The sequence below is a fragment of the Pavona decussata genome, unplaced genomic scaffold (assembly GCF_977016875.1).
Source record: "Pavona decussata unplaced genomic scaffold, jaPavDecu1.1 SCAFFOLD_269, whole genome shotgun sequence".
In the NCBI taxonomy this organism is placed as follows: Eukaryota; Metazoa; Cnidaria; class Anthozoa; order Scleractinia; family Agariciidae; genus Pavona; species Pavona decussata.
The window spans coordinates 86,215-110,000 of record NW_028145671.1 but is presented as its reverse complement, the minus strand read 5'-3'; the positions used below and the strand labels follow the sequence as shown (position 1 = coordinate 110,000).

At 38.9% G+C, this 23,786-nt stretch overlaps 4 protein-coding genes across 4 annotated transcripts in view; all 4 read right to left on the bottom strand.

Moving 5' to 3' along the window:
• LOC146455798 (uncharacterized) overlaps window positions 1-1,292 on the bottom strand; it is an 8,536-nt gene extending 7,244 nt beyond the window's left edge. Inside the window, exons 1-2 of the mRNA XM_085093780.1 lie at window positions 1,196-1,292; window positions 1-218 (exon numbers count right to left, since the gene is read on the bottom strand). The exon at window positions 1-218 is cut by the window's left edge and continues 271 nt beyond it. Of these exons, the coding sequence (XP_084949906.1) occupies window positions 1-218; window positions 1,196-1,235 (258 nt within the window). The 5' untranslated portion in view covers window positions 1,236-1,292. The remainder of the gene's footprint in view (window positions 219-1,195) is intronic.
• Window positions 1,293-7,164: 5,872 nt separating this feature from the next.
• On the bottom strand, window positions 7,165-9,354 carry LOC146455797 (putative G-protein coupled receptor 45). The gene is made up of 2 exons (XM_085093826.1): window positions 9,335-9,354; window positions 7,165-8,680 (listed from the first exon to the last, which is right to left on the bottom strand). The coding sequence occupies exon 2, from the start codon at window positions 8,397-8,399 to the stop codon at window positions 7,461-7,463; it is 939 nt and encodes a 312-aa protein (XP_084949952.1). The 5' UTR covers window positions 8,400-8,680; window positions 9,335-9,354; the 3' UTR covers window positions 7,165-7,460.
• A 4,553-nt stretch (window positions 9,355-13,907) lies between these two features.
• LOC146455796 (putative G-protein coupled receptor 45) lies at window positions 13,908-15,229 on the bottom strand. Its single transcript, XM_085093823.1, has one exon. The coding sequence runs from the start codon at window positions 15,187-15,189 to the stop codon at window positions 14,251-14,253; it is 939 nt and encodes a 312-aa protein (XP_084949949.1). The 5' UTR covers window positions 15,190-15,229; the 3' UTR covers window positions 13,908-14,250.
• Window positions 15,230-20,671: 5,442 nt separating this feature from the next.
• LOC146455795 (putative G-protein coupled receptor 45) lies at window positions 20,672-22,168 on the bottom strand. The gene has a single exon (XM_085093822.1). The coding sequence runs from the start codon at window positions 21,890-21,892 to the stop codon at window positions 20,954-20,956; it is 939 nt and encodes a 312-aa protein (XP_084949948.1). The 5' UTR covers window positions 21,893-22,168; the 3' UTR covers window positions 20,672-20,953.
• Between the last annotated feature and the right edge of the window lie 1,618 nt (window positions 22,169-23,786).

Sequence of the window (23,786 nt, the reverse complement as noted above, 5' to 3'; positions counted from 1 at the left end):
TGTTTTGCTGTAGATGTCTTTCCCTGATCCTAGTTCTCTTGATTGGCATGTTTCTTCACTACGAACGGGAACTGTGAAATCACGTTCATCATTTTCTATTCTTGGATGCGGTTTTCCGCCTTCCAACTGCTCGGAAATGGTTTGAAAAGTGAAGACTTCTCCGTTTGGTTTCAGGTGGCTTGAAACCCCGGCTATTGAATGGCTCACTGGAAGGTCATCTGGCAAACAATTAAGTAAATATCTCAATACATGTTTAAAACAGTTGCCTTAATGATTGACTAAAATGCAGTTTTTGCCAAACTAAAATATTTGGAGAATTAAGTAATTATAACAGAGACGTCATAAAGTGCACATAAATTATGACGTCACCAATCGAGTCTTGATTAGTAGACTAGATCCTACAGCTGAGGGAAGTAGCGACTAGCTTTGCCAACCTAAATAGAAGAAGTCGTCTCATTTTGTGATCACTCTGTGAACAAGAGGTATAAAACGTACTTTTTTTACTGTTTATACTATTACTTGCAAACCGTCTATTTCCACGCGCTCTGGTTGAACGAAAAACAACAAGTGGTACATAATCCACGATAAAACGCTAATTAGTTTTTTGTCTCACGATTGTGTCACATTAGTAACACCGTGATAGTGCTTGGAAGATCGAGACGCACCGATCACCATCAACTACGGTACAACTTTAGTCTCATATTTGATACCATACACGGCCAGCCGACAACATCGCCTGATGAAGACAGGCCCCGGTTGTTCAAAGAGTAGAGAACTTAATCCACTTCCAGCAGATAAAAGGAACTCCAACTAATACATTTTATCCGCTGGATTCACTCTTTGAACAACTGGAGCCGTCATGATCCACACCCATATGACAGTTGATAGTGAGTCCAGCGATTAATGTTGAACAAACATTTTAAACAATCATGACTAACATCTTTCACGACCCAGATAAAATTTTGTTTTGCTAAGCCAAGGTTATACTAGGGATTCGCAGAATCAGCCTTTTATTTCTATGTTGCTATTATTTTTTCTGGGTTAATTTTTAAAGTCTTGAAAAAAAAACTGACTCGTTTTAATAACTGACACCAGTATCATGGATCATTCATCCACTAAATTTTTTTAGAATACACATCTGCGTCGCAAGAATCCGTCTATCATAAACACATTGGAGAAAGTTGAGGTTACTTACCGTCGTAAAACAAGCTTTGGGATAAGCTTACTTCATCCATAATTTAAGGAATTACTTTCAACTGAAGCTTAAGTTTACGTCGCTTGAGATAATCTTACTCCTGCAATGGAAATGAAAACAAAAATATCATCGTGAAATAATTGAAAATAGTTTTGACATCCAAGGTGTGAGAAGAAGTTCATTTGGTTACTGTTATAAGCGCAAATTTGCCAACGATAGAAACAAAAATACCAAGCGTCAATACCTCTTTTTAAAGCTTCTACTCGAGTAAACCTTTCATGGGTGAAATTTCCTCCTCAGCGATCTGTTTATGCAAAACTCGGAGCAGTTTGATTTTTACACTTTTCTGCGAGCAACATCAAATGCTGTGTTTTATAAAAAGAGTAAGAAAAATTGCCGAAAAATACCAAAATGTTAACCTAAAATAAGCTAAATTTTCGAGGAAAAAAACAAGTCAATCTATAAAGTGGCGAAAATGGCGGGAAATTTCTGCACCGGCTGCCATCAAGTGACGTCACCAGCAATTCAGCGAAAGATTGGAAACGAGTCAGGTGAACTTTCTCCAGGCTTCGCCGGTTGTCCCGGTCATTTTCAGCCATCTTGACTTTTTGTGTGATGGTTCTGTTTACCTGTTTTGGGACTGTGTCAGCTTAACTTTCAAGAGTAAAAGGCGACGCGAAAGTCTACGAAAGTACATTTATTGTCCCAGAAGGAGGAAAATGTCATAAAGTGGTTTATTAGATTCGGAAAACTGCCGAGGCACAGAGAGTAAGATGTGAACGAATGCAAAGAACACAAAATAAGCAAAACAGACGAAAACAAAGAGAGCATGGGAAAGAGAGATGTAAGCTTATGTCATGACTAAATGTTTAGTACCAGACGTGCAAGGAACAGGAACGCACGAGCAAGGAAAAGGTGGCTCAAGCTTTCCAGACAATACAATTGAGAATATTAGAATCGAGGGACGAATCGAGGTTAGTTTACTTGAGGCAATGTTTTAAGTTGGCAATTGGTTAAGACAAGCTAATCGATAAATTGTATTGAATCAGTTTTATCAATCGATCCAATACAAGGGATGTGCACTCACCTGGGCCCGGTTGTTCAAAAGAGGGTTAAGTCTTAACCCTCTTATTGCAGGTTAGTTGCTTTGTTCGACGGAAAGTTAACACTAACCTCAGGTTAAAGAGCGGGTTTTAAATTTAACAATTTGACCCAACGAGCGAGCAGGGTTAAATAGCTAACCTCGGGTTTAACAAAGAATAAAAATGGCGATCTTGTTGTTTTGCGAGTAAGGCCGGAGGCTAAGAGAAAGGAGATTCAAAGACGGAACTCAGTGCGAAATCGACGACTTCACAGATGAAGAACTACGTGTTCGTTACCGCTTTCGACGAGAGTCTCTATATGTAGAAGTCTGCACTCTTCGGACTCTATAAGATTTTATACAATGAACTGTGTAAAACTCGCGTTTTGATTGGTCTAAAGGAGTGTGTGATTAGAGTATAGACGCACGATTGACGTCATCGAGTGGTGTGACCAGCGCACGTGATCAGAGTCTAGAGTCCAGCCAGAGCGACTGGTCAACAAAGTTTTGCAAAGTGTTTTTGCGAGTAGCGAACAAACACGGGCAAATTTTCGCAGGAAAGGAAAACTGCCCAATAAAAAATTGGACAAAGACTGCTGAGAGTGACCTCAAACAGGATAGGAAAGCTAGAACTTTGTTGTGACGTGAAAAGGAAGCAAATATTTGTCGAAATATGTCGCCGATAAAAAATCCGGTAATGGCGAGTAATCGATTACAAATCGCAGTGAAACGACTTACATGCTGTAATATTTTGGGGTCAGGATTTCCTCCTGGAATAAAGGTTAGTTTTGAAAATATTGTTAGTGAAATTTTTTCGGATTATACTCTAATTTAGAAGATCACAACTGCATGTGTGTAGTAGTCTAAAACTGAGTTTGTTGGATAGTTTTTGACTCAGCTCAGGCAACGCGATGCCCGCTCACGAAATGTGTTGAAATGTCTTGGTTATTGTATAAAACAAATAGATTCCATTTTGCCGTGGGTCTGTACTCTGATAACGCACAGAGGACGTCAAAACGTGGTGAGAACATCAGTCACGCTACTCGCCTGCGGCTCGTAGCGTACTTCTTTGTTCTCACCACGTTTTGACGTCATCTGTGCGTTATCAGAGTACAGACGCACGGCAAAATGGAATCTATTTGTTAAACAAGTTCCTCTGGAAAAAGGAACATTCCAGGACAGTGCGGCTGCTCTTTTTAATAACCTTCCTGATAATCTTAAATCTATTTTCTTCGTGCGTTTTTAAATTCTTAAGGAATCGGGCACAGGCCAGCTTATCTTGATTGTATTTTAATTTTTATTCATAAGAACATTGTAAATATTTTCTCTTTTAGTTAGTAACATGAAGAACCCGGTTCTTTCCACGTGGTGCCACCACGTGGAAACCCTGTTAACAAACCGATTACGATTACGACAGTCCTTTATTTGTTACCAATCTTATTGCTGATTATATAAGTCGCAACACTCGACGAAATCACGCCTTATCGCCTCTCCACCAAGTTTTAATTGCCCTCAGGCTTTACGTTAGTGGAAGTTTCCTTCAAGTTATAGGAGACGCCTTTGGTGTGGATAAGTCCACTGTTTCCAGAGTAATTACCGATGTGTCACCTGCCCTGCTATCGAAACAGACCCGCTTTATCAAGTGGCCTTCGACAAACGATGAATTTACCACAATTAAAAACGAATTTTATCTTCGCGGAGGATTTCCTTGTGTAACTGGTTGCGTTGACGGAACCCACGTCAGATTACAAGCGCCCTCGTAACACGAAAATAATTTTCAAGTGTCAACAGGTCAACTGAAAATGTTTTCACTCCATCAACGTGCAAGGTGTCTGCAACCATGAAGGAGTATATAGACGTTTTGCTACGGCAAACGCCTTACAGAGCTTGAAACGGGTATCAATTTTAAGAGAAAATTCGTACATGAACAAAAACATGTGAACGATCATAATTCCTGTTTAATTTGAAGGTATGTTTACCAATGTTGTCGCCCGCTAGCCGGGAAGAACACACAATAGTCACGTGTTCCGCACAAGCAACATTTGCCTTTATTTGCAAAATAATCATCGTTCCCTCGATGATGGCGTCCTTCTTGGGGACAGTGGGTAGCATGCAGCTCATTTTTGATGACCCTGTACACAGTAATGCGAAACACAGCACAAGAAGCCTATAATGACGCCCATGCCAAAACAAGAGTTGTGATCGAGCAGACATTTGGCCGATGGAAAAGGCGTTTTCATGTGTTGTATGCGGAAATACGAATGGCACCCGAAAAAGTTTGTATGATTGTGGGCGCTTGTGCAGTGTTGCACAACATTGTTGTATGGCTACACGAGCCGATGGAGGATGCAGAGGTAGATGCGCTGGTACAGCTGGTAGATGTGGATCCCTGCCATGGACCCCAGCAAGGTCTGTCATCAAGGGACCACATCTGTCAAACATTTTTTGTATGACATTTTTAGTGTGCTGTGCACACATGGTTCTTAAGTTTACAAGATTAACACTTAACCTTGAATTGTTCATCTATGGCAGATGTTATTTGTTTGATTAGTTCGTGTAACTAGAGCGATATAATTCGCTTTATTATTGTTAGATTCCTCAGTTAGTACGCGTGGTGTGATTTTTCTGTACAGCCCGTTAAATTTAAAAGTTTCCTTTCTCGCTCGCCCGATTAACATCAGAGATATAATAAATATCTTACAATCCTTGTTTTCTCGGTCCGTACTGTAAGTTACGAACCCTCGTTTTTTTCCGGTTGATTTATTGCCCAAGCGCTTCATGCTTACAGTACAATCCTCGAAATCAGTTAGTTAGAGGCATTTATTATTCCACTACTATGTCCAGAGAACGCGCAAAGACCGTAATGCACTGTAGTGCCCCGGTTGACCTGTTTACAACAGAGCGAATACGGACAAAGACATTTCACTGGCTTTCTGTGTTGTTTACGTCATTCGGCGCCACATATACTGATGGACAGATAATGCCGGGTGTATTTCAATACTCTTACCAGAAAATTGAAGCCAAAATAACAAAATCTTTTTGAAGTGGAATAATAAATCTCTTATTCTATGGTTTTACATATACGCACTGACATGTTGCTCGTTGCTCATATTTCACCAAAAAAACTATACAGTGATTTTACTTTTATCCTAGCCTTATGAAAGAAATCGAATACGTGTATACAGAAACAGACATGCTAGAAATGACACATCCGCTTTTTAAAAACTTACCTCTCCCTTCAAAATTGGTCACTTGGTGGCTTAATTTACTTTGTGAACATCCAGACGAAGCAGGTGATCGACTGACAAAAGATATCTAGAAGATTTAAAGTGGTGCCACGCTTTCTTCCTTTTTCTTTTTCAATTCCTTTTTCAAGAAATACAATATAATGTGGAATTGAGTGAAATGAGCAGTAAAAAGGTTACGTAACTGATCATACTATTATTAACACAGTACAAGATGACTTGCAGTTTATTTGCATTTAAAACTGTCTTGTCTGTCAGAGGGGTGATAACAAAAGGGCGATGGTTGTTTATACTTATTATAACTAATTATGACTACAAGGAACGTTCCACCTTTACACACGCAGATCCTTGCACCCTGCAGTAAACATTGATAAAAATGCTCGTAAGAAGGTTTTATAGCTCTCGCTTGTGTTGAGTTTCGTTGGTGTGTGTCAGTGCTTGTTTGGTGTCTGTTGAATGAGTATAAACTGCCTTCCTTTCCCTTCATAACGGATTGTTACTCAGTAAAAGATCACACTTTTCGTCTGCATTCATATCTCCAATTACCTTTTTTCTCAGTTCCTGTCCAAATTGATTTCATGCAATATTCATGCAGAAACAGCTGTTGAAAAGGAATTGAATACTCCATTAAGCATCTGCATCAATATATAGGTTTGGCCTTTCGAAAATGTTTTTTCCTATTTTTGGGATTCGAATTTTAGCAAAGTATAAAATATTGCAAAAAAAAAAAAAAGAAAAAATACTTTACCTTTATATTCCAATTCCTATTTCCCTTTTGCGAGTTATTTGATACATGTCATTTCTACGTATGGACAGAGCTTCTGCAAAGTTTTCGCACATATCCATGAAAACATGAATCGCTTGTTCCGGCCTGTTTCGGTACATCCGACTGTAGACTGAATTAGTTGAAATTAAATTGTTTAGTTACTTCCAGATTATAATATACGCATGTTAAAAATCATCCCGTTTTTCTAATGATCTCCTTAGTTACCTGAAAACTTCTCGCCACCATAATATTCTATCGCGAAGAAAAAAATATCGACGTATTCTTATGTAATTGGGAACGAAGAAGTTATTCTCATTTATAAAAGCGAGACTGAATATGAAACCTTGGGTAGCAAAATGCAATTTGCTTAATTTGAAAAACACGGAAAAATTAGAAAACGACTCGCCGTAATTAAACGTCGGTCTTCTTCAATCGGCCTCTATTATTACTACCCTTTTAAGGCTTACTTTGAGACGTTTCGTTGTGAATTAAAACATTTCCGCAATAAATATTTAAGAGCACAAGAAAGCAGATGATTGCCCTGTGAGAAAGGTTCCTTATTATTCGCTCGCCGGCACATACGGCCGACCAGATGATCAGTTAAGTTTTTAATCAGTTTAACAAAAGGAGTTTTTATGGTGAAGCCGGAAACACCGTTTTAGATGCAGGCGGAACTGCTGCAAATTTCACGCCACGGGGCAAGTTTTCAAACGGGAAAATAGACCACTGACTCTATTCAGAAAGGATGATGAAAACAAATAAGGGAAGTAAAACTGATCTATTTGTAGAAAGGAAAATGTGGCAAAATTTCACTTGATGTAAACTTTCATAAACATATTAATGAGCCTCGTTAGTAAGATTCATAACTACAAAAAACCTTCCAGTTCGCAGTTGAGCTTACAAAGTTTCCCTTCGTGTATTTAGACATGCACACTTCAGATTAATAGACAGGTTGTTTTTTTCCTTTACTGCAAAGACTTCTTAAAGAGCAGACAAAGCGTACATCACAAATCTTCGTTTCTATAAGTAGCGTCGGTTACATTAAGAATATTTCTGATTTTCTACACAATAAAGAACGACACGCACATTTAACTGGAAAGGTGCTAAACTTATGAGACAGCTTGCGAATGAAACTAAGGTAACAGTTTCAGTTACGGAGCGAAGTGTTCAAATTTACCCGCATGAACTGCACAGTTGTTTCAATGTGTCCTTCACTGCTTGTCTCACTTCTTTGATCTTCCAGCAGTAAAGAATCGGATTCAAGGACGAATTTAAGAAAACTAAAGTCGTAGTACATCCCCTAGCAAGTAAGACAGAGTTTGATAAACCTCTTTGAGTGAGCAAGGCCTGCACTACGCCATGAGGCAGATAACAAACAACTAAAGTCAACTGCACCCACAGTGCACTGGACACTGTCTTTCTGTATCGCGCTATGTTCAGGGGAGCTATTTGGCTCGGTTGCTCTTGGTGAACACGAGTTCGTGTTTGTATTTGATAATGACGAAGAGCAAAGAGAATTTTTCCGTAAGAGAAAACTGTGACTACTAGACACAGTGATATGTTTACATAGTCGTACCGTATGGTTATAAGATCATTCCAAAAGTACGTTGCGGCACTTGTAATAGCCAAAGCAAAACACCCAATTACAGTTACATACGTTCGCTTCAAGGTTACCACCTGTCTGTATCTGAGCCCTAACAACAGGGCAAGAACTCTGTCTACGCTTATTGCAGTTAGTGTATTCAAAGTCACTGTGCACAAAACATATCCTGTGATACTGCCTGCAACGTTTAAATAATGACAGTTATTCCATCGTTCTCTCACCATTGACATCCAAAGTGAGACGGTAAGGGGTTCTGCAATGAGACCAACACAGAGATCAGTTGTCGCCAGGGTACGAAGCAAGAGTTTGGACGGCGCATGAAGGGAAGACTCCTTGTGAAGAGCAACGAGAATCAAGGTGTTTCCCAGAAATGCAGTAACGGACATAAAACTGTTTAGTACTGACAAAAATATCAGCGGGTTGTGCACTGTTCTGGTAAATTCTGCTGAGCAAACAAGTTTTGCCAGATCGTTGTGCTTTCCATCTTCAGTAAAGTTTGTCGACGCCATGCCTCCAATGCGAACACAATACGCACTGAATTTATAATATCTTCTACTTCATGAAAACGTCCTAATATCACAAGTTCTGTAACTAATTGACGTACTTTATGAATTGTCAAAATTGGCAGGTGGTTTAGCTTAGCGGAAGAAACTGGGATAGAGAAGCTTAAACTGATATCGGTATCTCTTCCTTGTAATTTTGTAATTGAGTTTTTAGAACTATAAAACTGGAAAAGCAAAATCCCATGGCAAATGGGAAAAATGTCAATTGAGCCAAGGAAGTTACAGTTCTTTGTATATATCTTACCAAATTATCAGACGATTTAGCGTTGTTTTGCATTTTTTAAAGCAACCGAACTGAAACCGAAACGATCCGAGATGATCACAAAGGAGTATGATGGTCGGGAAAGTGCAAGCCTCTTTCTGTAATGGAGAGTGGTGATTCCACTTCGTCCAAAATCAGTCAGTCAGTTACATAGGCATTCAAACCACACCACATATTTACGTCATATCGTTTTCTTGAAGTAAACTTAACTGTCGACCTCCTACATAAGTGGTGGAAACTAAATCCCAAGGGAAAATGTTGTAAGTAATCAGCCTCTCGTTTTCACATTGAAGTGATTGCTTCTTCCCTCCTTTTTTTTTTTGTTTTTTTTTTTTTTTTGGAAGGATTCTGTCCTCAGTTTCAAGTCATTAATCTTCCAATAGGAGGATTGCGAGCAACGGGCGTCTCGGATTTTTTTTGTGGCAAAAATGTCACCGACTCTAAAGACACCCTCCCGTTGCAATTAATCAGGTAAGGCTGATTAATTGCAACCTCTTCCCTCGGAATTTAGTTTCTACCACTTATGTAGCAGGTCGAAACTTAGGTTCACTTCAAAAAAATTTTCCTTCCTTAATATGACGTAAATATGTGGTGTGGTTTGAATGCCCATGTAACTGACCGACTGATTTTGGACGAGATGGAATCACCCTCCCCAATACAAAAAGAGGCTTGCACGTTCTCGACCAGCATTGCTTTTTTGTGATCGTCTTGGATCGCTTCGGTTTTAGTTGTTTTTAAAAATGATAGTCACGGTGATTTTCTTGATCTTGAGAGGTAGAGAAGACTCTCACGCACTAGACATAGTTGAATGTAAGCAAGTTTGCAATCGCATTTGATGTTACCATGGCAATCAACTTTTGAGAGGCATTTTCTTCTTCTTCAAAAAAGCAATGTTCCTGTTTATAATAAGGAAAAATTACTTCTGTTACAGTAACGTTTATATTTTAGCTCATTTTAGAGTTCTTCTATTGGTTCTTATCAGTTTTTGTTCAATTTGGTTGGTTTACCGATGTTTTAGGGAAATCTAGAAATCTAAGATGGCCGCCAACTGGCAATGATGACGTAAAAGAAGAAAAAATTGTTAGACGACTATCCTGCAAGTGTCATTGTCGTGGCTTTTATAGTCTCACAGAGACGGGGGCGGCGTAGCTACTTCTTGTATCCTTTCGTTGAGGGGCCATCTATGTTGATTATCGTCGTGACTCGGTAGCCCGCAAATACAACCACTTCGATCTCATGGCTCCCTTTCTTCTACCTTTCTTCTCAATAGGCGTTATTACAGTTTTTTTTCTGTGTATTTGACATTTCACCTCTTACAAAAGATCCGTTGACACACTGAAAGGTTTCTTTATGATATTCCAACATCATTTGTAGAATTCGCTGGGAATCCCATCACTTCCAGGTGATTTGTTCTCCTTGAAGCTTTCTAAAATTATTTCGCATTCTTCCAGCGATATTTTCCCTTCGCTTGATTGCTTTTCTTCTTCTGATAATTTTGGAATATCCAGACTTTTTAAGAAGTTATGTATCAAAATTTCTCTGTCCTCAGCGGTTATGGATGTAATGTCCTTGAGGCCTGTGTAAGTTTTTGTTTCAAAAGCTGTAGGGAGGAAGCATCCTTGATGGCTTTAGGTAGCAAATTCCAGACAATGGGCCCTTTGTACCTTGTACTATTCTTCCACGGTTACTGTTACACCGTACATGCGGAAAGTCATTAATACGCCCTAGGTTATAATTACTATCGATGTTGCGTTTTGTGAAAAGGGCAGTAAGTTGATCAGGTGAACTATTATGATAAACTTGATGCATTATAGAAGCGAGTCTACGTTTGTAAATATAGCCTAACGATTTCCATTTAACTAGGTCAAGGACGTCAGAGTCAGGAGTTTTGCTGGGCAGTTTATGGATTAATTTGGCTGCTTTCAAGTGTAAATGTTCCAATTCATTAAATGTGGATGGTGAACAGGATCCCCAAATAGCGATGCAGTACGTGATGCTTGGGACAATCTCTTTAAAATATATTTCTTCTAGTGCACCTGAGGGTAGGGCTTTGAGCTTTTTAAGGTTATAGTGCAGGGATTTAACTTGCGGTTTCCAGTTCATTTTATAATCAATTTCAACACCCAAGCAAGTGGATTTGGTGGTGAAGTAAATGTAAGAGTTTCCGAACATAAGAGGACAAAACGTGGCTAGAAATCAGCTTGTTGGCTTCTTCTAGTAATCGTCGTTTAGAAGTTGTCAGATTCTCATTGATAAAAATGCCACGTTGTGTTGTGCTTGGATATCTAGGGAAGAGATCTTTGATTTTAACGTTCTTCAACTGTGTACGTTTTTTGTAAAGGCTAGACTTCGTTTGGTGGCTAACACATTTCGCGATGATACCTTTTCCTCGTTTTAGTTTGCGGCAAATCTCGATGTCTTCCGGCTTGACCGTAATATTAAGAGCTTCAGCTACTTTAATTACAAGGTTCTCTGTGCTAGAATAGGCGTCTTCCGTATTCCTTGTATTTTAATGGAGTTTTTGCGTGTCTATTGTTCGAGGTAATCGATTTATCCCATAGTTGCACAATATCTTCCGTTTGAATACGAAACTTTTCTTTCGTTGCTTTTAGCTGTTCGTTAGTAGAATCCAGTAATGTTTTTAACGCCTTGTTTTCGTTGTTTGTATTTTGTAACGATTCCTTGAGTTCTTTCAGTTCGCAGTTGTTGAAATTTATACAGTCCTTTAATTCTTCCAGTTCCCTTCTCAATGCTTTGTTGTCACTCAGAAGTGATGAAGCAGAGCAGTTGATTGACCGATTGATTGCTAGTAGTAAGCTTTTGATTTCTAACAGACTAGGCTCCTCCTCGCTGTCAGCCGGTGATTGAATGGCTACGTTTATGTCTCCTTCGAGGTTTTCAGCAGATTCAGAGGCCATATTTAGTTTTTTCGAAGCCCGGGAAGAAGTGTCTTCTTCAATGGAACCTCTCTCGCTAGGCTTGTTTTTCTGAGCGCGCATTTTTTTAAGGACATTTGTAACTACGATGTTAATTTGTATTTACCGAGAGTTATTGGGCGTCGCCACCATACTTCAACCACGCAGACGGCAAAGAGACACGTTTGCGCGCCATGACGTCCCTGCGCAAGCCCTGACCTTCTGATTATTCACAATCATTTAGATTTAAAGTGGTGCCACGCTTTCTTCCGTTTTCTTTTTCAATTCCTTTTTCAAGAAACACAATACAATACCATACACTGTGAAAATGAGTGAATTCAAACGTACCTAACCCCCAATTTTTTTTGCTTAAATAAATCTTTGCACCTGTTCGAAACATATTGCGCTATTTGGCGCCTTTTTTTAACCAAATCTTGACTTTTTAAAGGCTGTAAAAGTTACGAAATCTAGCCATCGTCTGTCTCATGACCGAGCTAGTAAGGGGCATGGGTCTATTCCTTACTTGACGTCACAAACTGATTTGCATTGCCTTAAGTCTGTGAAAATGCGTGCAAAGCAGTTTGTGACGTCATGTAAGGAATAGACCCATGCCCCTTACCAGCTCGGTCATGGGACAGATGATGGCCAGATTTCGTAATTTTTATAGCCTTTAAAAAGTCAAGATTTGGTTAAAAAAGACGCTAAATAGCGCAATAGGTTTTGAGCAGGTGCAAAGATTTATTTAAGCGAAAAAAAGTTGGGGCTAGGTGCACTTGAAATGAGCAGAATAAAGGTTACGTAAGTGATCATACTATTATTTACACAGTAGAAGATGACTTGCAGTTTATTTGCATCTAAAACCGTTTTGTCTGCCAGAGGGGTGATAACAAAAGAGCAATGGTTATTTATACTTATTATAACTAATTAGGACTGCAAGAAACGTTCCATCTTTTCATTTCAGACAATAACATGACACCTTTACACACGCAGATCCTTGCACCTTGCAGTAAACATTGATAAAAATGCTCGTAAGAAGGTTTTATAGCTCTGGTTTGTGTTGAGTTTCGTTGGTGCGTGTCAGGGCTTGCTTGTTATTTGTTGAATGAGTAGAAAACTACCTTCCTTTCCCTTCATAACGGATTGTTACTAAGTAAAAGGTCGCACTTTTTGTAGTCATTCATATTTTCAATTACCTTTTCGTCCAAATTGATTTCATGCAATATTCATGCAGAAACAGCTGATGAAAATGATTTGAATTAAGCATTTGCATCAATTTATGGGGTTGAAGGTTTGGCCTTTCGAAAATATGTTTTATCTTCTTTTCGGGATTCGAATTTTAGCAAACTATAAAATGTTGCAGAAGCAAGACAAAAAGACTTTTACCTTTATATTCCAATTCCTATTTCCCTTTCGCGAGTGATTTGGTTCGTGGGCTGGTATATTATGTAGTGGGTCGTGGAAACTTAAGTGGTCAATGGTTTCCCGCTTTTTTACATATGGACAGAGCTCCTTTAAAGTTTCTGCACATATACATGAATACATGAATCGCTTGTTCTGGCTTGTTTCGGTACATCACTGCAGACTGAATTAGTTGAATTAGTTAAATTGTTTAGTTACTTCCAGATTATAATACGAATGTTAAAAATCATCCCGTTTTTCTAATGATTTCCTTAGTCACTGGGAAAACTTCTCGAAACCATAATATTCTGTTGGGAAGAAAACAATATCGACGTATTGTTATGTAATTGGGAACGAAGAACTTATTCTCATTTATAAAAGCGAGACTGAATATGAAACCTTGGATAGCAAAATACAATTTGCTTAATTCGCAAAAATACGGAAAAATTAGAAAACAACTCGTGCCAATTACACGTCGGTCTTCTTTAATCGGCCTCTATTATTACTATTTGAGACGTTTCGTTGTGAATTAAAACACTTCCGCAATGAATATTTAAGAGCACAAGAAAGCAGATGATTGCCCTGTGAGAAAGGTTCGTTATTGTTCGCTCACCGGCACATATACCGACCAGATGATCAGTTAAGTTTTTAATCAATTTAACAAAAGGAGTTTATATGGTGAAGCCGGAAACTTCGTTTTAGTTGTAGCCGCGAACTGCCGCAAATTTCACGCCCCGGGGCAAGTTTTCAAACTGAAAAATCTACTCAGGCTAAAACTCTATTCAGAAAAGATGATGAAAACAAATAAGGGAAGTAAAACTGATCTATCTGTAGAAAAGAAAATGTGGTAAAATTTCACTTGATGTGAGCTTTCATAAACGTATTTATTGAGCCACGTTAGTAAGATTCGTAACTACAAGAAACCCTCCAGTTTACAGTTGAGCCTACAAAGTTTCCCTTCGTGTATTTAGACATGCACACTTCAGATTAATAGACAGGTTGTTTTTTGCCTTTACTGTAAAGAATTCTTGAAGAGTAGACAAAACGGCGTACATCACAAATCTTCTTTTTGTGTAAGTAGCGTGTTACATTAAGAATATTTCTGATTCTTTACACAATAAAGAACGACACGTGCATTAAACTGGGAAGGTGCTAAACTTATGACACAGCTTGTGAATGAAACTAAGGTAACAATTTCAGTTACGGGGCGAACTGTCCAAATTTACCCGCATGAATTGCACAGTTGTTTCAATGTGTCCTTCACTGCTTGCCTTACTTCTTTGATCTTCCAGCAGTAAAGAATCGGGTTCAAGGAGGAATTTAAGAAAACTAAAGTCGCAGTAAAGCCCCTAGCAAGTAAGACAGAGTTTGATAAACCTCTTTGAGTGAACAAAGCCTGCACTACGCCATGAGGCAGATAACAAACAACTAAAGTCAACTGCACCCACAGTGCACTGGAAACTGTCTTTCTGTATCGCGCTATGTTAAGAGGAGCTATTTGGCTCGGTTGCTCTTGGTGAACACGATTTTGTGTTTGTATTTGATAATGACGAAGAGCAAAGAGAATTTTTCCGTAAGAGAAAACTGAGACTAATACACACAGTAATACGTTTACGTAGCTGTACCGCAAGGTTATAAGATCATTCCAAAAGTGCGTTGCTGTACCTACAATAGCCAGAGCGCAAAAACCAGTTACAGTTACATAAATGCGCTTCAAGGTTACCACCTGTCTGTATCTGAGTCCTAACAACAGGGCGAGAACTCTGTCCACGCTTATTGCAGTTAGTATATACAAAGTCACTGTACACAAAACAAATGCTGTGATGCTGCTTGCAACATTTAAATAATGACAGCTATTCCATCGTTCTTTCGCCATTGACATCCAAAGTGAGACAGTAATTGGTTCTGCAATGAGACCAACACAGAGATCAGTTGTCGCCAGGGTACGAAGCAAAAGTTTGGACGGCGCATGAAGTGAAGACTCCTTTTGAAGAGCAACGAGAATCAAGGTGTTCCCCAGAAATGCAGTAACGGACATAAAACTGTTTAGTACTGATAAAAATATCAGCGGGTTGTGCACTGTTCTGGTGTATTCTGCTGAGCATACCAGTTTTGCCAGATCGTTGTGCTTTCCATCTTCAGTAAAGTTTGTCGACGCCATGCCACCAATGCGAACACAATACGCACTGAATTTATAATATCTTTTACTTCATGAAAACGTCCTAATATCACAAGTTCTATGACTAATTGACGTATTTTATGAATCGTCAAAATTGGCAGATGGTTTAGCGGAAGGAACTGGAATAGAGAAGCTAAAACTAATGGCGGGATCTCTTCCTTGTAATTTTGTTATTCAGTTTTTAGAACTATAAAACTGGAAACCAACATCCCATGGCAAATGGGAAAAATTTCTACTGAGCAAAGGAAGTTACAGTTCTTTGTATATATCTTACCAACTTAACAGACGATTTAGCGTTTTTTTGCATTTTTAAAAGCAACAACTGAAACCGAAACGATCCGAGATGATCACAAAGGAGTAATGATGGTCGGGATCGTGCAAGCCTCTTTCTGTAATGGAGAGTGGTGATTCCATCTCATCCAAAATCAGTCAGTCAGTTACATAGCCATTCAAACCACATCACATATTTACGTCATATCGTTTTCTTGAAGTAGACTTAAGTGTCGACCTCCTACATAATTGGTGGAAACTAAATCCCAAGGGAAAATGTTGCAAGTAATCAGCCTTAGCTTCTCGTTTTCACATTGAAGTGATTGCTTCTTCCCTCCTTTTTTTTTTTTTTTTTTTGGAAGGATTCTGTCCTCAGTTTTAAGTCTTTCAAGTCTTCCGATAGGAGGATTGCGAGCAACGGGTGTCTCGCATTTTTTTCTGGCAAAAATGTCACCGACTCTGGAGACACCCTCCCGTTGCAATTAATCAGGTAAGGCTGATTAATTGCAACCTCTTCCCTCGGAATTTAGTTTCCACCACTTATGTAGCAGGTCGAAAATTTTCTGTCCTTGATATGACGTAAATATGTGGTGTGGTTTGAATGCCTATGTAACTGACTGACTGATTTTGGACGACATGGAATCACCCTCCCCAATACGAAAAGAGGCTTGCACTATGCTTTTTTGTGATCATCTCGGATCGTTTCGGTTTCAGTTGTTGTTTTTTTAAAAGCAACAACACAGGTGAATTTTCTTGATCTTGAGAGGTAGAGAAGACTCTCACGCACTAGACATTGTTGAATGTAAGCAAGTTTGCAATTGCATTTGATGTTACCATGGCAATAAACTTTTGAGAGGAATTTTCTTCTTCAAAAAAAATGAAATGTTCCTGTTTATAATGAAGAAAAAAATTTTTTTTTCTTACAGTAACGTTTACATTTTAGCTCATTTTAGAGTTCTTCTATTGGTTCTTATTGTTTTTTTTTTTTAATTTGGTTGGTTTACCGATGTTTTAATGAAATCTAGAAATCCAAGATGGCCGCACACTGGCAACGATGACGTAAAAAAAGAAAACATTGTTAGACGACTATTCTGCAAGTGTCATTGTCGTGGCTTTTATAGTCTCACAGAGACAGGGACGGCGTAGCTACTTCTTGTATCCTTTCGTTGAGGGGTCATCTCTGTTGATTATCGTCGTGACTCGGTAGCCCGCAAATACAACCACTTCGATCTCATGGCTCCCTTTCTTCTACCTTTCTTCTCAATAAGCGTTATTACAGCTTTTTTTTCTGTGTATTTGACATTTTACCTCTTCAAAAGATCCGTTGACACATTCACTGAAAGTTTTCTTTAGGATATTCCAACATCGTTTGTAGAATTGTCGCTGGGAATCCCATCACTTCCAGGTGATTTGTTCTCCTTGAAGCTTTCTAAAATTATTTCGCATTCTTCCAGCGATATTTTCCCTTCGCTTGATTGCTTTTCTTCTTCTGATAATTTTGGAATATCCAGACTTTTTAAGAAGTTATGTATCAAAATTTCTCTGTCCTCAGCGGTTATGGATGTAATGTCCTTGAGGCCTGTGTAAGTTTTTGTTTCAAAAGCTGTAGGGAGGAAGCATCCTTGATGGCTTTAGGTAGCAAATTCCAGACAATGGGCCCTTTGTACCTTGTACTATTCTTCCAAGGTTACTGTTACACCGTACATGCGGAAAGTAATTAATACGCCCTAGGTTATAATTACTATCGATGTTGCGTTTTGTGAAAAGGGCAGTGAGTTGATCAGGTAAACTATTATGATAAACTTGATGCATTATAGAAGCGAGTCTACGTTTGTAAATATAGCCTAATGATTTTCATTTAACTAGGTCAAGGACGTCATAGTCAGGAGTTTTGCTGGGCAGTTTATGGATTAGTTTGGCTGCTTTCAAGTGTAAATGTTCCAATTTATTAAATGTGGATGGTGAACAGGATCCCCAAATAGCGATGCAGTACGTGATGCTTGGGACAATCGCTTTAAAATCTATTTCTTCTAGTGCACCTGAGGGTAGGGCTTTGAGCTTTTTAAACTTATAGTGCAGGGCTTTAACTTGCGGTTTCCAGTTCAGTTTATAATCAATTTCAACACCCAAGCAAGTGGATTTGGTGGTGAAGTAAATGTAAGAGTTTCCGAACATTAGAGGACAAAACGTGGATAGAAATCAGCCTGTTGGCTTCTTCTAGTAATCGTCGTCTATAAGTTGTCAGATTCTCATTGATAAAAATGTCACGTTGTGTTGTGCTTGGATATCCAGGGAAGAGATCTTTGATTTTAACGTTCTTCAACTGTGTACGTTTTTTGTAAAGGCTAGACTTCGTTTTGTGGCTAACAAATTTCGCGATGATACCTTTTCCTCGTTTTAGTTTGCGGCAAATCTCGATGTCTTCCGGCTTGACCGTAATATTAAGAGCTTCAGCTCCTTTAATTACAACGTTCTCTGTGCTAGAATAGGCGTCTTCCGTATTCCTTGTATTTTAATGGAGTTTTTGCGTGTCTATTGTTCGAGGTTATCGATTTATCCCATAGTTGCACAATATCTTCCGTTTGAATACGAAACTTTTCTTTCGTTGCTTTAAGCTGCTCGTTAGTAGAATCCAGTAATGTTTTTAACGCCTTGTTTTCGTTGTTTGTATTTTGTAACGACTCCTTGAGTTCTTTCAATTCGCGGTTGTTGAAATTTATACAGTCCTTTAATTCTTCCAGTTCCCTTCTCAATGCTTTGTTGTCACTCAGAAGTGATGAAGCAGAGCAGTTGATTGACCGATTGATTGCTAATAGTAAGCTTTTGATTTCTAACAGACTAGGCTCCTCCTCTCTGTCGGCCGGTGATTGAGTGGCTACGTTTATGTCTCCTTCGAGGTTTTCAGCAGATTCAGAGGCCATGTTTAGTTTTTTCGAAGCCCGGGAAGAAGTGTCTTCTTCAATGGAACCTCTCTCACTACGCTTGTTTTTCTGAGCGCGCATTTTTTGTTAAGGACATTTCTAACTATGATGTTAATTTGTATTTACCGAGAGTTATTGGGCGTCGCCGCCATACTTCAACCACGCAGACGGCAAAGAGACACGTCCGCGCGCCATGACGTCCCTGCGCAAGCCCTGACCTTCTGATTATTCACAATCATTTAGATTTAAAGTGGTGCTACGCTTTCTTCCTTTTTCTTTTTCAATTCCTTTTTCAAGAAACACAATACAATACCATACACTGTGAAAATGAGTGAATTCAAACGTACCTAACCCCCAATTTTTTTCGCTCAAATAAATCTTTGCACCTGTTCGAAACATATTGCGCTATTTGGCGCTTTTTTGAACCAAATCTTGACTTTTTAAAGGCTGTAAAAGTTACGAAATCTAGCCATCGTCTGTCTCATGAACGAGCTAGTAAGGGGCATGGTTCTATTCCTTACTTGACGTCACAAACTGATTTGCATTGCCTTAAGTCTGTGAAAATGCGTGCAAAGCAGTTTGTGACGTCATGTAAGGAATAGACCCATGCCCCTTACCAGCTCGGTCATGGGACAGATGATGGCCAGATTTCGTAATTTTTATATCCTTTAAAAAGTCAAGATTTGGTTAAAAAAGGCGCTGAATAGCGCAATAGGTTTTGAGCAGGTGCAAAGATTTATTTGAGCGAAAAAAAGTTTGGGGCTAGGTGCAGTTCAAATGAGCAGAAAAAAGGTTACGTAAGTGATCATACTATTATTTACTCAGTAGAAGATGACTTGCAGCTTATTTGCATCTAAAACCGTGTTCTCTGTCAGAGGGGTAGTAACAAAAGGGCAATGGTTGTTTATACTTATTATAACTAATAAGGATTGCAAGAAACGTTCCATCTTTTCATTTTAGACAATAACGTGACACCTTTACACATGCACCTTGCAGTAAACATTGATAAAAATGCTCGTGAGAAGGTTTTATAGCTCTGGCTTGTGTTGAGTTTCGTTGGTGCGTGTCAGGGCTTGCTTGTTGTTTGTTGAATGAGTAGAAAACTACCTTCCTTTCCCTTCATAACGGATTGTTACTAAGTAAAAGGTCGCACTTTTTGTAGTCATTCATATTTTCAATTACCTTTTCGTCCAAATTGATTTCATGCAATATTCATGCAGAAACAGCTGATGAAAACGATTTGCATCAATTTATGGGGTTGAAGGTTTGGCCTTTCGAAAATATGTTTTTCCTTCTTTTCGGGATTCGAATTTTAGCAAAGTATAAAATGTTGCAGAAACAAGACAAAAAGACTTTACCTTTATATTCCAATTCCTATTTCCCTTTCGCGAGTAATTTGGTTCGTGGGCTGGTATATTATGTAGTGGGTCGCGGAAACTTAAGTGGTCAATGGTTTCCCGCTTTTTTACGTATGGACAGAGCTCCTGCAAAGTTTCTGCACATATACATGAATACATGAATCGCTTGTTCTGGCTTGTTTCGGTACATCACTGCAGACTGAATTAGTTGAAATTAAATTGTTTAGTTACTTCCAGTTTATAATACGGGAGATAAAAATCATCCCGTTTTCCTAAGGATTTCCTTAGTCACTGGGAAAACTTCTCGACACCATAATATTCTGTCGGGAAGAAGAAAAATATCGACGTATTGTTATGCAATTGGGAACGAAGAACTTATTCTCATTTATAAAAGCGAGACTGAATATGAATCCTTCGATAGCAAAATACAATTTGCTTAATTCACAAAAATACGGAAAACGACTCGCCGCAATTACACGTCGGTCTTCTTTAATCGGCGTCTATTATTACTATTTGAGACGTTTCGTTGTGAATTAAAACACTTCCGCAATAAATAATTAAGAGCACAAGAAAGCAGATGATTGCCCTGCGAGAAAGGGTTCCTAATTGTTCGCTCGCCGGCACATATACCGACTAGATGATCAGTTAAGTTTTTAATCAGTTTAACAAAAGGAGTTTATATGGTGAAGCCGCAAACACCGTTTTAGTTGTAGACGCGAACTGCCGCAAATTTCACGCCCCGGGGCAAGTTTTCAAACGGAAAAATCTACTCTAAAACTCTAGTCAGAAAAGATGATGAAAACAAATAGGGGAAGTAAAACTGATCTATCTGTAGAAAAGGAAATGTGGTAAAATTTCACTTGATGTGAACTTTCATGAACGTATTTTTTGAGCCACGTTAGTCAAGATTCGTAACTACAAGAAACCTTCCAGTTTACAGATGAGCCTACAAAGTTCCCCTTCGTCTTTGTAGACATGCACACTTCAGATTAAAGGCCAGGTTGTTTTTTGCCTTTACTGCAAAGAATTCTTGTAGAGTAGACAAAAGTATAAGTAGCGTGTTACATTAAGAATACACTTTCTGATTCTCTACACAATCAAGAACGACACGTGCATTAAACTGGGAAGGTGCTTAACTTATGACACAGCTTGTGAATGAAACTAAGGTAACAATTTCATTTACAGAGCGCATCACATCTACCCACATGAACTGCACCTTTGTTTCAATGTGTCCCTCACTGCTTGTCTCACTTCTTTGATCTTCCAGCAGTAAAGAATCGGGTTCAAGGAGGAATTCAAGAATACTAAAGTCGCAGTAAAGCCCCTAGCAATTAAGACAGAGTTTGAAAAACCTCTTTGAGTGAGCAAAGCCTGCACTACGCCATGCGGCAGATAACAAACAACTAAAGTCAACTGCACCCACAGTGCACTGGAAACTGTCTTTCTGTATCGCGCTATGTTAAGAGGAGCTTTTTGGCTCGGTTGCTCTTGGTGAACACGATTTTGTGTTTGTATTTGATAATGAGGAAGAGCAAAGAGAATTTTTCCGTAAGAGAAAACTGAGACTACTAGACACAGTGATACGTTTACGTAGCCGTACCGCAAGGTTATAAGATCACTCCAAAAGTGCGTTGCTGTACCTAAAATCGCCAGAGCGCAAAAACCAGTTATAGTTACATAAATGCGCTTCAAGGTTACCAGCTGTCTGTATCTAAGCCCTAACAACAGGGCGAGAACTCTGTCCACGCTTATTGCAGTTAGTGTATACAAAGTCACTGTACACAAAAAATGTCCTGTGATGTTGGCTGCAACATTTAAATAATGACAGTTATTCCGTCGTTCTCTCGCCATTGACATCCAAAGTGAGACAGTAATTGGTTCTGCAATGAGACCAACACAGAGATCAGTTGTCGCCAGGGTACGAAGCAAGAGTTTGGACGGCGCATGAAGTGAAGACTCCTTGTGAAGAGCAACTAGGATCAGTGCATTCCCCAGAAATGCAGTAACGGACATAAAACTGTTTAGTACTGACAAAAATATCAGCAGGTTGTGCACTGTTCTGGTGTATTCTGCTGAGCATACCAGTTTTGCCAGATCGTTGTGCTTTCCATCTTCAGTAAAGTTTGTCGACGCCATGCCACCAGTGCGAACACAATACGCATTGAATTTAAAATATCTTCTACTTCATGAAAACCTCCTAATATCACGAGTTCTATAACTAATTAAAGTATATTATGTCAAAATTGGCAGATGGTTTAGCTTAGCGGAAGAAACTGGAAAAGAGAAGCTTAATCTAATATCGGTATCTCTTCCTTGTAATTTTGTAATTGAATTTTTAGAACTATAAAACTGGAAAAGCAACATCCCATGGCAAATGGGAAAAATGTCAATTGAGCCAAGGAAGTTACAGTTCTTTGTATATATCTTACCAAATTATCAGACTATTTAGCGTTGTTTTGCGTTTTTAAAAGCAACCGAACTGAAGCCGAAACGACAGAGATGATCACAAACGAGTATGATGGTCGGGAACGTGCAAGCCTCTTTCTGTAATGGAGAGTGGTGATTCCACTTCGTCCAAAATCAGTTAGTCAGTTGCATAGCCATTCAAACCACACCACATATTTACGTCATATCGTTTTCTTGAAGTAAACTTAAGTGTCGACCTCCTACATAATTGGTGGAAACTAAATCCCAAGGGAAAATGTTGTAAGTAATCAGCCTCTCGTTTACACATTGAAGTGATTCCTTGTTCCCTCCTTTTTTTTTTTTTTTTTTTTTTTGGAAGGATTCTGTCCTCAGTTTCAAGTCTTTCAAGTCTTCCGATAGGAGGATTGCGAGCAACGGGTGTCTCGGATTTTTTTCTGGCAAAAATGTCACCGACTCTGGAGACACCCTCCCGTTGCAATTAATCAGGTAAGGCTGATTAATTGCAACCTCTTCCCTCGGAATTTAGTTTCCAACACTTCGGTAGCAGGTCAAAACTTAGGTTCACTTCAAGAGAATTTTCCTTCCTTGATATGTTGTAAATATGTGGTGTGGTTTGAATGCCTATGTAACTGACTGACTGATTATGGATGAGATGGAATGACCCTCCCCAATACAAAAAGAGGCTTGCACGTTCTCGACCAGCATTGCTTTTTTGTGATCGTCTTGGATCGCTTCGGTTTTAGTTGTTGTTTTTACAAATGATAGTCACGGTGATTTTCTTGATCTTGAGAGGTAGAGAAGACTCTCACAGACTAGACATAGTTGAATGTAAGCAAGTTTGCAATCGCATTTGATGTTACCATGGCAATCAACTTTTGAGAGGCATTTTCTTCTTCTTCAAAAAAGCAATGTTCCTGTTTATAATAAGGAAAAATTACTTCTGTTACAGTAACGTTTATATTTTAGCTCATTTTAGAGTTCTTCTATTGGTTCTTATCAGTTTTTGTTCAATTTGGTTGGTTTACCGATGTTTTGGGGAAATCTAGAAATCTAAGATGGCCGCCAACTGGCAATGATGACGTAAAAGAAGAAAAGATTGTTAGACGACTATCCTGCAAGTGTCATTGTCGTGGCTTTTATAGTCTCACAGAGACGGGGACGGCGTAGCTACTTCTTGTATCCATTCGTTGAGGGGTCATCTATGTTGATTATCGTCGTGATATCGATATCGGCGTTATTACAGCTTTTTTTCTGTGCTTTGACATTTCATCTCTTACAAAAGATCCGTTGACACATTCACTGAAAGGTTTCTTTATGATATTCCAACATCATTTGTAGAATTCGCTGGGAATCCCAACACTGCGAGGTGATTTGTTCTCCTTAAAGCTTTCTAAAATTATTTCACATTCTTCCAGCGATATTTTCCCTTCGCTTGATTGCTTTTCTTCTTCTGATAATTTTGGAATATTCAGACTTTTTAAGAAGTTATGTATCAAAATTTCTCTGTCCTCAGCGGTTATGGATGTAATGTCCTTGAGGCCTGTGTAAGTTTTTGTTTGAAAAGCGGTAGGGAGGAAGCATCCTTGATGGCTTTAGGTAGCAA

What these genes read in the sequence shown, in the direction of transcription:
- LOC146455797 (XM_085093826.1), bottom strand. Translation starts at nt 8,399, where the DNA reads ATGGCGTCGACAAACTTTACTGAAGATGGAAAGCACAACGATCTGGCA.
- LOC146455796 (XM_085093823.1), bottom strand. Translation starts at nt 15,189, where the DNA reads ATGGCGTCGACAAACTTTACTGAAGATGGAAAGCACAACGATCTGGCA.
- LOC146455795 (XM_085093822.1), bottom strand. Translation starts at nt 21,892, where the DNA reads ATGGCGTCGACAAACTTTACTGAAGATGGAAAGCACAACGATCTGGCA.